This window comes from Brassica napus, chromosome C9 (assembly GCF_020379485.1).
Source record: "Brassica napus cultivar Da-Ae chromosome C9, Da-Ae, whole genome shotgun sequence".
NCBI classification, from domain to species: Eukaryota; Viridiplantae; Streptophyta; class Magnoliopsida; order Brassicales; family Brassicaceae; genus Brassica; species Brassica napus.
The window spans coordinates 55,944,707-55,957,542 of NC_063452.1; the positions used below are offsets into that span (position 1 = coordinate 55,944,707).

Consider the following 12,836-nt stretch of genomic DNA (forward strand, 5'->3'; position numbering starts at 1 on the left):
AAAGTGTTTGATTGATAGCTTGCCACCCTTAGATTGGATCTACATCACCCAAGATCAAATGCCTAGCCCCATGAGTCCTCTTTCTTCATATTGAGAAAAAAAGATCATTATTTTATTGCATTAACTTATTAGTTCTTAGTTCATACCATCTTTAAAACCGGATTGCACTTAGGTTAAGCATGAACTTGCATTCCCTTTGCTTTGGAATCACCTAGGATTGGTTCGACAATCTTTTATACTACAACATTTGATTAGAAGCCTTGAAAACTCCTAACATCACTAAACTAGTGTATTTCTATTTTAAAAATTTTATCTTCAAACCTATTAATATTTAATCTATTTTGAAAATTAGTGTATTTCTTCATTGTTTAAGCTTTATTTTTTTTCTTTAAAATCTAAATATCTGAACCCGAACTCGACCCGAAATATAAAAATACCCGAACAGATTCTATACCTCTATACCTTTATACCGAAATATCCGAAAATCCGAATATTCCGGAACCCCTACTTGTAGACTTGTAGTGATGGACTGTATTGTTTTCCTTTAGACGTTTGAGCAACTCTTGCTCCTTTTTAATTTTCCTTTTTAATTCATGTTCCACGCCGATTGGGCTGTTACTGGGTTACTATCTTATGGGCTGGCACCATCATTTTGGGTTCTCTGTGTGGGTTATTTGCTAGGGTATCCCCATAGAATAATGACAATGGTAACTCTTCCTCCTTTTTAATTTAATGCAACCAACATTTTAGCCCACCAAAAAACTATTATGTAATCAATTTATCACAAATTATCTACACTATTTAGTGAGAAATTAGAGTTCAAGTGAACTTGTATATGAGTAATTTAAATCTTCAACTTTAAAAAAACTCAAACTTTAAAAAAAAAGCCCAAAAAAACTTGAACTTGTATATGAGTAATTTAAATCTTCAACTTTTAAATATTGGTCATTTTAATCTTGTCTTTATGTTGACCCAGTCATTTTAACTTAGTAATACCCAACTGTTAATATACATTTAACATCTGTTAAGATTAAACTACATAACTTTAACTAAACCAGCGTCGGTTTTATCTTATTTGAAACAATAGTTGTTTCTTGTGAGTCAAGAAATTGAATTGAAAGACAAGTTTTCGTTTAAGTGTTAATGACTTTTGTCTCAGTACTGTTCTTCTCAATAATTCTTGTGATTATGAAATAAAGATAAGTTAAATTTATTGGGACGAAGATGCTAAAAACACCAGAACAAACATACACGGACTGTACAAAGAAACAGAAGACAAAAGAGAGACACAACACTAACACGTCATCACCAACCATAGATATAGCTTTAAAGAACTCATAGAACAGCTTCTTGTTTTCTTTAAATCATTATTTCTTTCTTACTGTTAGAGTTTCAAGATTAAGAGAGATTGATTTTGATTCTTTCTCATTCTCAATCTACAAGAACTGCTGCTCCTTCCACCTGTTTCAACCACCATTGTTTGTGTTATGAGTCTTCAAAATGTTACTGAAAAAATGAAACTAGATATAATATGTTCTTAAAGAATCAATCAATCAGCTTGAATGTGGCTCCCCAAATTTATTCTTAAGCAGGAATGACATTGATCTTATTCTTAGGGTTCTCAAAGCTCCTAAGCCCACCTAACGCAATTGAGTAAAAACAGCCTGCAACACAGACAACCATTCAAATCGCTGCAGTGTCCTAAAAGTCTTGAACCTAAAGCAAAAACAAAAACAATCTTGAGGGAAAGAAGCAAGTGATTTCCCACAAGCACCTTTTAGCAACTCAACTGCATTCTTCTCTCACTACAAGAAAACAACGATATTCTGACGGACATTCCGACGGAAAATGAAATCCTCGGAATATATCGAGGAATTTCCGAGGAAATTCCGAGGAAACACAAAATTGGGTTTCCTCGGAATTTCCTCGGAATATACCGACGGGATTCCGAGGAAACTACAGTCCGTCGGAATATTCCGAGGAAATTCCGAGGAAAACTCTGTTCCTCGGAAAAAACCGATGAATTCCGAGGAAATATTATAGCCGTTGGAGAGCCGTTGGGGGATTTTACAAAATTCCGAGGAAATTCTGACGAACTAGTTTTGTCCGTCGGAATTCCGTCGGAATTTCCTCGGTATGTCGGCAGGATTTAAACTATAAATACAAGCACTCCTCTTCCTCTTCATTCACTTCATATCTTCATCCTCCCTCTTACTCTATTTACACACGAATTTGATTCATAAAAAATATGTCTTCTTCAAATTATTTTCGTTCTTGGATCGATCGACCTCATTTGGATCCGAACACGAGATTGCTTACGGAAGAATACCAACGAGGTATAACTGAATTCATGGGGTTAGTTCACCGACAACCGGAAGCAAAAACAGGTATGTTAAGATGTCCTTGCTCTAATTGTAAAAATAGAAAGGTTATTAAAGAGTGGGATGTTTGGACTCATCTATATTTGAGTGGGTTTACACGAAGTTACAAAATTTGGTATCATCATGGGGAAACTGATTATGAACATGGTAGTACTAGTGAACCTCAGCCAGCGGTTAGATTAGAAGAACCAATTAGAACGGATGTAGATTATGGTGTAGGTACTGAGCAGATGGTAAATGATCATTTTAGAGGGGAAGATTTACCCAATGCAGAAGCTAGGAGATTTTATGATATGTTGGATGCTGGAAAGCAACCATTGTACGAAGGTTGCAGAGATGGTCATTCAGCTTTATCATCTGCTACAAGATTGATGGGCATTAAAACAGATTATAATTTGGCTGAAGACTGTGTGGATGCGATTGCTGATTTTGTAAAAGGTATTCTACCCGAGGATAATGTAGCTCCTGGTTCATACTACGAGGTTCAGAAACTCGTAGCTGGTCTTGGTTTATCGTATCAGGTAATAGATGTATGCAGCGACAACTGCATGATTTATTGGAGGGTGGATGAACAGCGGGTTACATGCAAATTTTGTGGAAAGCCTCGTTATAAAGATACAATTGGAAGAGTTCCAGTGCCATATAAAAGGATGTGGTATTTACCTTTGACGGAAAGGTTGCAGAGGTTGTATCTGTCTGAACGCACAGCGCAACCAATGAGATGGCATGCGGAGCACTCAACAGATGGTGAGATCAGACATCCTTCAGATGCAAAAGCGTGGAAGCATTTCCAATCAAAGTATCCCGACTTTGCGTATGAGAGAAGAAATGTCTACCTTGGATTATGTACTGATGGTTTCAGTCCGTTTGGCAAGAGTGGAAGACAGTATTCTCTATGGCCCGTCATTCTTACACCATACAACCTCCCCCCAAACTTGTGCTTGCGACGAGAGTTTTTGTTTCTCTCGATTCTCGTTCCCGGACCAGAGCATCCTAAGAGATCACTTGATGTGTTTCTTCAGCCACTAATATATGAGTTGCAACAACTATGGGCTCAAGGTGCTGAAACATACGATGTTTCGTGTAAAGAAAACTTTCAAATGCGGGCAGTACTAATGTGGACAATAAGTGATTTTCCAGCATATGGTATGTTGTCTGGATGGACAACGCATGGAAGGCTATCATGTCCATATTGTCAAGATAACACTGATGCTTTCCAACTAAAGCACGGAAGGAAAACGTGTTGGTTTGACTGTCACAGGAGATTCCTACCACCTGATCATCCATATCGTAGGAGTAGGAATTTGTTTACGAAGAACAAGAGGGTGTTTGACAGTCCACCTCCGGAAATTTGTGGGAAAGATTTGAAGATACAACTAAGAGATTTTGGTGCAGAAAGGACGCCAGAAGTCGGTGGACATGAGCGTTTTCCGGTAGATGCTGTTGGAGAACTACATAACTGGCACAAAAAAAGTATTTTCTGGGATCTGCCATACTGGGAGGATCATCTGCTAAGGCATAATTTAGATGTCATGCATATTGAGAAGAACTTTTTTGACAATCTCATGAACACGATCCTTAATGTTCAAGGTAAAACAAAGGATAATTTGAAGTCAAGACTGGATTTAGTCGATATATGTGCTCGTTCAGAACTTCATGTTGATGAGAATGGTAGGGCTCCTTTTCCCATATACCGACTTGATGCAGCGGGAAAAGATGCGTTCTTTGATTGGATTTCAAACGATGTGGAATTTCCAGACGGTTACGCATCAAATTTGCGTAACTGTATCGACAGAAAGGAAGGAAAGTTTACTGGCTTGAAAAGCCACGATTGCCATGTAATGATGCAGCGCCTCCTTCCGTTCGCCTTCAAGGAAATATTACCACGAAATGTTCATGAAGCAATTGCAGGGATAAGTGGTTTCTTCCGCGATTTATGCACGAGATCAGTGACTCTTGAAGGTATTGAAAATTTGAAGACTAACATAGCCGTGATTCAGTGCAACCTTGAGAAGATATTTCCTCCCTCATTTTTTGATGTTATGGAGCATCTTGTTATTCACCTGGCAAGAGAATTGGAACTTGGTGGTCCTGTGCAGTATAGATGGATGTATCTGTATGAGCGGTATATGTTCCATTTGAAGAAGATGGTGAAAAATTTAAGTAGGGTGGAAGGTTCTATAGTCGCACAGATGATCAATGAAGAAACTTCAAACTTTGCCGAGTACTACTTTCCAGCAGAAGTTCAGACCAAAAACAGAAGACCTGCTCGGCATGATGATAGAGGCGAACGGGCAACATATCATGTTACGGTTCCAGACATTTTCACAGACGTTGGACGACTTAGCGGAAAACCAAAGGACCGTCGACTTACTGAGCAGGAGCGCAGTCATTTGCAAACATATTTGCTCACCAACTGCGAAGACGTTCTTCAATATGAGAGGTAAATAAATGAGCTTACAAATTTTTATTTTAACAAGTTGAAATTTAAATCTTAATTAATTACATTATTGTCATCATATACAGGATTTTCATGGCAGAAAAGCGGTTCGAGTATAGATACGCCACAGAGGACGAACTAGAAGAAATGAAGCAGAGAGAATTTACTGGATGGATGTTTACTTATGTGAGTGCTTTAAACAAATTAAAATATATTTTATCACATATTTATACTAATTCACATTTATTGATATAATATATATATATGTGCTATTAATAGGTGTCTGCTGGTTTGGCCAGAGGTGAAACATTTGACGATTGGATACGTGAGATGGTCGTTGGACCAAACTTTGTTGTGAAGTCATATCCGAGATTTTGTACTCGAGGATATGCATTCACAACTCAGAAGAGGAGACGTTCGAGTACGACTTATGATGCTGGCGTTTGTTCTGCATCAGGAGATGATGTATACTACGGACACATACATGAGATTTTGGAAATCAAGTATTTGGGCATGGTTGGATTGCGCTGTACTGTTTTCTATTGTGATTGGCACGACAACACCCCAGATCGAGGTGTGAGAACAGATGCATTTGGTGTTACATCAGTAAATTCGAGGCGAAAGCTGCAATATTATGATCCTTTCATTCTTGCTTCCCAGGCCGATCAGGTAATTAAATGTTAATTATTCAGAATGATTCATCATCATGTGTATTAATTTATAATTTTTCTAAATGTTACAGGTTTGTTATATCAAGTACCCCCGGGTAAGGAACAGAGATGATCCATGGGTTACTGTTACAAGACTCAACCCGAGAGGCCGAGTTCAGGGAAGTTCTGAGCTGGAAGACCCACTACAACCAAGCACATCCGGCAACTGTAGTGCAGCAGAAGATTTAGCTGGAGTTGGCCTTGTAGTCGATTTAACCGACTTTGGAGAGGAAGCCGTCGTTCACGTAGAGGATGAACCAGTAATTGGAGAGTTTCACCAAGATCCAGATTCAGATTCATCTGGTGATGATGACTCGGAAACAGACTACCATTGAACTTATTTTTTTTTTTTTTAAGAAATACCGAGGAAATTCCGAGGAACACTTGATATAACCTCTTTCCTCGGATAATAGTTATTTGGTTTATCTAGCAAGGCAAAGCTGAATACGAATTAAAAGCTACACAAAACACAACCAAATAAAACAAAGAAACCATGTAAAAGAAATACGAACTCATAATTAAGAAACCTAAAAAAAAACTCAGTTCAAAATTAACAGAAAATAAGACCATAAAACGTTAGAATAGAAAAGAAAATAAAATAGCCGGTGATAGCTCCTACTCCTCGTCTCCTGCTCCAGATGTTCCTGCATCGTTGGGTCTCTTGGACCTCTTTCTTACCCTGTGTGTACCACTCGAACCCGAACCAGAGCTGGATGGAGAGTTGTCCCGATGAACTACATCATCCTTTTGGCAACGACACGGCCTGATACGTGAAATGGCAGCCCAGATCTTGTGTAGCATGTCGTTGTTTGTCTTTATGCTCTGATCTCTCCAATGTTGTTGCTGGCGCGAAGTGGCGTTCGGTGGAAGCTCTTGCAGCTTGTACTGGCTGGAGTCTGATGGGAGTAGCTGATGGGGTTGTGAATCATCTGGAATGGCTTGTGCAGCCTCATCTTGTCCTTCTTCATCAACCACGCCCTTGCCTTTGGTCTGATATTTTGGCGTGAAGAAGGATGGCTTGTCTACTAGTGCGGTAGCAGGGGGTAGAAACTCAACTGCAGCCTCTGAAAGTAGAGCAGTCAGGCCGATCTGAGGCAGGTGGCAGTAGAGTGTTTTCTTCGCTCGGTCCTGGAATACGTAGACGTAAGGACCATCCCGATCGATCCTCGAGTGGGGACCAGCTATGAACTCCTTACTTACTAGAGAAATGACATCCAGGTAGTTCCAAGCAATGTTGTTCGATCTGTCCAGTGCTACCTGGTGGTTCTCACAGTCTACACCCACATGTCTAAGGATCCGAGTAATCACTGCACCAAATCCACATGCATTGCTCTTGGATTTGGTTACTTTCCCCTTGTATCCTGCTAAGTTTGCGGCCAGCACCGCTCCCATGTTGAAGGCAGTAGCAGGTGGGAATGTAGAGTTTCCAAATGCCGGTAGCAAATGCCTCACACCTTGGTACAGGAGGCACAACTCCCATTGCGTGACTGATGCGGCTGTGGTTGTCCCGTATAGCAATGAGCCAATGAGGCGTGTCGCATATCTCAGTACTGGGCTCCGGATAAGTGACTCCTTTGCCTGAGAAGATCTATAAACCCCTGTGCCAATCGTTTCCCAGAAGTTCAACAGCTCTGAAGTCCAATAAAGACCATATGTCCTCTCCCCCGCACTCAATCCAAATAGTCCGCAGAGGTCTGTGAAAGATACCTCATAGTATACTTTCTGCACTACGAATGCCAGAAAACCTTCCTGATGGCTATCATCGGGACGGGTGACGTATGCGGATGCTATGAACTGGCGTACCAACTCCGGATAAGTGGGTTCCTTGAGGTTGCATAGTTGGCCTAGACCCATGTTCTGGAACAGTCCTTCAATGTCTGCTTTGATTCCCAATATTGTCATCGTCTCAGGACATGCTAGTTGTGTAGCCGGAACGGCTACCTTCTTCATGTTGTTGTAGTGGGTGGTATCAGACTTATCCCACTTCTTTGGCCTTTGCTTCTCCAGCTGTGACGAACCCGCTTCTTGTGTGTTTTTCTTTGCTGATGTTTTCGTGCGCTTCATTCTCTACAAAATAGAATCATTGCTCTCAACATGGTTATAATCAATTAAGAAGGCAAAGCTGAACATGAAAATGAAAAGCAAAATCGAGTTGTGATAAAAAAAAACGAAATTGAAAAAAATTCTCTATCCCTAAATCATCTCAAATCATGTTCCAAACTCGTTGATCACAGACAATTGTGTTCTATTCCATGTTTAAACATCTGTTTCATGCATATTTGATCAAGGAATCAACACGGAAATAAGAAATTCACAAAACCCAAAAAATTGCTCAAGAACACGATTTCAGAATGTGGAGATTCGCGGAGTATACCTGTCTTAGGGTGAAGACGAGTGTAGGAATCAGGTAGAGCTCGAAAAATCAAGTGGAATAGAGCCCAAAATTGTTCAAATCGGATGATTATAGAGAGAGAAAGGGGGGGGGCGAATTATAGGGGAAATCGGAGGGGATGAGAGTTCTAAGGTTTAGATCCAAAAAAGGTCGGGTTTTGCCTTATAATTCTGTTTTCCGAACACGCATCGATCGATGCGTTTTGTTTCTATAACGCATCGATCGATCACATTCTTACGGCCCGGGCCATCTTGGTAATCGATCGATGCGTTTTTGTTCTATAACGCATCGATCGATGCGTTTTTAAAAAAACATACAAGATTTTCCGAGGAAATTCCGAGGAACAATTCAGATTGTCGATCGATCGATGGGATACTCTCATCGATCGATCACAATCTTACGGCCCGGTCCATCCTAGTAATCGATCGATGCGTTTGTGTTCTATAACGCATCGATCGATGCATTTTTAAAAAAACATACAAGATTTTCCGACGAAATTCCGAGGAACAATTCAGATTGTCGATAGATCGATGGGTTACTCTCATCGATCGATCACAATCTTACGGCCCCGTAAATCCTAGTAATCGATCGATGCGTTTTTGTTCTATAACGCATCGATCGATGCATTTTTAAAAAAACATACAAGATTTTCCGATGAAATTCCGAGGAACAATTCAGATTGTCGATAGATCGATGGGTTAATCTCATCGATCGATCACAATCTTACGGCCCGGTCCATCCTAGTAATCGATCGATGCGTTTTTGTTCTATAACGCATCGATCGATGCATTTTTAAAAAAACATACAAGATTTTCCGAGGAAATTCCGAGGAACAATTCAGATTGTCGATAGATCGATGGGATACTCTCATCGATCGATCACAATCTTACGGCCCGGGCCATCTTAGTAATCGATCGATTTGTTTTTGTTCAAAAACGCATCGATCGATGCGTTTTTTTTAAAAAAATTACGTTTTGAAACCCCAAACACTAGTTCGTCGGAATTTCCTCGGAATATTCCGAGGAAATTTCGAGGAAGAAGAGGGTTTCGTCGGAGTTCCCTCGGAATAATCCGAGGAAATTCCGAGGAAATAGGGTTTTTAAACCGAAAACAACGTTTTGCCGTTTGAATAACACCTATATAACCCTTATTAAGTGTCTTACGTTCATTATGAAGTCAAAAATTTGTTCCTTACCGTATAATTAACACTTTTCCGATTGTATGAACGAAATCTCGCAACATAAGAGAAACACTTATACCTTTTAACGAACGGTAAAGGGAATACTTTCAATTAGTTTTGAAATTTGTTATTTCATGGTTTATGCTCATGTATACAAAGAATCCTCAATGGTATGCATTACAATTGTATAAGAAATGAAATACGGCAAAAAAAATTGATGTTTTGAAACCCCAAACACTAGTTCCTCGGTATTTCCTCGGAATATTCCGAGGAAATTCCGACGGATATTTTACTATCTGTCGGAATTTCCTCGGAATATTTTCATTTTACCGGGCAAATATTTCGCGAAAATTGAAATTAGAATTCCGACGGAATTCCGACGGATAATGTCCGTCGGACCCTAGGTTTTATAACCACGAGCCCCTTCTTCTTCCCCATTTCTCTCTTCTTCCTCTGCGCGACTCCTCTCTTTCTCTCCGGCGATTTCCCCCTGAAATCCGACGATATCTCCGGCGATCTCCCTCTTCTCTTACACAAATCATGTAAGGACCCTATCCCACTCTCTTAGGTTCTATTTGTTAGGTTTTTGTGTAGTTTTGATAGATTTTTGTTAGGGTGATTGGTTAGGATTGTGATTTGGTTGTATAATAGGTTTAGAATTGTGATTTGGTTGAATAATTTGTTTTGTTGAATTGATTTAGAATTTTTTTATAATTTTTTTATTTTTTGTATTTATAAAATCAATTTTTGTATATAAAATCGATTTTTGTATTTTACAAAACGATTTTTCTATATAAATTCGATTTTTTGGATTTTACAAAAAAAAATTTCTATATAAATTCGATTTTTTGGATTTTACAAAACATTTTAATTATTAAACAATTTTTATTTATTAAAACTATTTTTGTTTATTAGAACTATTTTTATATATTTATTAAAAAAATTTAATATATATAAATCTTTTTCTGTGATTAAATTATTTGGGATTTTTTTTTAATAAAAAAAATTAATTTATATATTTCTGTATTTATTAAATATATTTTTTTAATTTACAGGTCTCATGATGATCAGACCCGGCCTCGACAGCGTCGTGGTCGTGGTGGTACGGGGAGCCAGTCTCGGGATTCCAGCCATTTTCAGGATTCCCCTTCGCCCCACAGCTCCAACCATACATCTCCCTCTGCTGCACCCGCTCATGCTCCTCTCGCTCCCGCTGCTGCATCCGCTCCTGTTCCTCCGGGTCCTCCGGGAGTGATGAGGGTTGCGGAGTTGGTTCAACAGCCCGGTCGTGACCATCTTCCGTATCTCACTCCGTATCCACATGGACGGGGTCAAACATGGTAATTAAACATTTTTTTTTCTTTAAATTTGGATTCATTATTAACCGTTTGTTCTTTTAATAAGGTTCAACCGATCCGGGAACGGGATCAGCGCATGGATCAACCGTATGATGTACTCGGCCCTCGACAGTGGACATCCGACTTTCACTCACTTCCCAACCGACAAGCAGGTTCTGTGGTTTCGTCAGTTTGCGGTAAGTATTCTAATTTTTTACTTATATTTTTAATCTTTAATATAAATTTTCTACTAATTGTGTTTTTTTTTCAGCAAGAGTTCAACTGGAATTCCGATGAGACGCTCTTTATCTATCACCACTTCGTCCATAAAGTAATGGACAACTATGGGAAGCAGATCCACGAGTGGAAGAAGAAGTGGGAAATCAATAAGGTTCGATTTAATTTATTAAACAATTTTTTAATTTATTAAACTATTTTTTAATTTATTAAACTTTTTCTTTTTTTTTTAATTAAAAGGTCCCAAAGTCGATGAACGATACGGTCTGGAAGGAGTTGTGTGCGCATTGGGATAAGGAGGAGACGAAAGAAACTTCTTCCACCAACTCCACCAACCGCAGGAGCGACCGTAAAGGGAAGGGCATCTACAAGCATAACTTGGGTGCTCAATCTATTGCCACTCTCGGAGATCGCATGGTAAGTTCAACCGCTTTTTCTTCAATTATTTGAGTTTCAGAATTTAAATTTATTGTGCATTTCTTCTAATTTCTAATGTTTCTTTAATTTTATGTTTTTTTTCAAGGCGGAAGAAAATGATGGCGAGCCGGTCGATGATCTCGCCCTAATGAGGAGGGCGTATACCAACAAGAAGACCGGCCAGATTGATGACGGTCTTGTGAGGGACGTGGTCGACCTGGTCCAAACTCAGGTGGTAGACGAAGTGTCTCAGCTTCAAACCGAGGATGACGCTTCGACGGCTTCGACCAACTTGTCCCGGTTTCGAATCAACGAAATCGTTGAATCCGTAAGTTCTTTTTTTTTTAAGTTCAATTCATTTATTTCTTGGTTTAAATTTCTAAATTTGGCTTTTTTCTATTCAGTCGGTTCCAAAGAAGAAGGGACGTTTGTTCGGTTTGGGTCGTCGCACCCGGTCGGTTCCTCCTTCTTCTGCACCACCGCCCTTTGTTGATCCAGAAGTACTTACGGCTCAGTTGAAGGACAAAGATGATCGAATATCTTTGTTGGAGACCCAGATGGCGGCTCAACAGGCGGGCTATGAGGCACAGAGGAGGCTGAACCAGCAAATGATGGAGATGATGCAGAGGATGTACCCGAACGAGGTGTTCCCGGACGTGCCAGACCCGTAGTTTTTTTTTCCCCAATCTCGGAATGTTTTATTTTTATTTGTGAAACTTTGAATATTAATTAGTATGATTTCAATTTTACTTTTAATTTCATATTTTCGAATTTAAATTTCAGAAATTTTATTTTTTCAAAAAAATTAATATTTTTTACATTTCGAGGAAATTAATTATATTTTTCACTACATCGATCGATGCGTTTTTGAACAAAAACGCATCGATCGATCCGTTTTTTTTAAAAAATATAGCGAGGGACATTTCCCTCGGAATTTTCCGAGGGACAACTCCCTCGGAAAATTCCGAGGAACGGATCCCTCGGAATATACCGAGGGAACAGTTCCTCGGAATAAACCGAGGAAAAAGTCCGTCGGTATACTCCTATCGATCGATGTATATATGTCCAAACACGCATCGATCGATGAACTTCCGAGGAATTATCCCGACGAAGTTCTACCTCGGTATATTCCGAGGACTTTTCCGACAAACAAGGGATCCTCGGAATTTCCTCGGAAATTTATTTCCTCGGAATTCCGTCGGAAAATTCCGAGGGATTTCAGAGGAAAAAAGAAATTCCGAGGAATTATTTCCGACGACGTATTTCGTTGGAATTGCGTCGGAATAACGATATTCCGACGAAATTCCGACGATTTTTTCCCTCAGAATCCTTGATGTTTTCTGGTAGTGTCTTATTAAATAAAGCCAAAGCAAAGTGACAAAGTTATAATAGCTAAAACAAAGTTACAATCAAGCCACAAAGCCCCAAAGTCTCAACACCAAAACGTAAACCATGGCCATAAATAACAAAGAAATACACACAATAGCTCTTCTTTAAACTCACGAATCACCCACTTCAGTTCTTCGGAAGGACGACCAGTATTTTCTTGAGTCCGTGGACACACCACTTGATCATCTTGTTATAATCTACGTAAGACTCAATGAGGAAACGATCAAACTTCTCAGCTCGTTCTGGATAAACTAGCTTCTTCACAACATTCTTTTTCGGTCTGTGTTTTCTGTGGAAGGATGTGTGGTCGATTTGGGGATTCGATGAAGAATATTTTACCAAACGATGGGATT

The 12,836-nt window shown here is 39.4% G+C and overlaps 1 protein-coding gene across 1 annotated transcript; it reads left to right on the top strand.

Annotated features, from left to right (window-relative positions):
* The first annotated feature begins 10,357 nt into the window (after positions 1-10,357).
* On the top strand, positions 10,358-12,428 carry LOC125593078. Its single transcript, XM_048769056.1, has 7 exons — positions 10,358-10,443; positions 10,508-10,637; positions 10,712-10,831; positions 10,918-11,094; positions 11,201-11,422; positions 11,499-11,761; positions 12,038-12,428. Exons 1-7 carry the CDS (start codon positions 10,358-10,360, stop codon positions 12,426-12,428), a joined length of 1,389 nt encoding a protein of 462 aa, XP_048625013.1.
* The last annotated feature ends 408 nt before the right edge of the window (positions 12,429-12,836 follow it).

Bases quoted from the DNA above. Each gene is read 5' to 3' on its own strand.
- LOC125593078 (XM_048769056.1), top strand. From the start codon at position 10,358: ATGAGGGTTGCGGAGTTGGTTCAACAGCCCGGTCGTGACCATCTTCCG. The intron at 10,444-10,507 runs GTAATTAAACAT...TCTTTTAATAAG, and splicing joins CATGGACGGGGTCAAACATG to GTTCAACCGATCCGGGAACG. The intron at 11,423-11,498 runs GTAAGTTCTTTT...TTTTCTATTCAG, and splicing joins TCAACGAAATCGTTGAATCC to TCGGTTCCAAAGAAGAAGGG.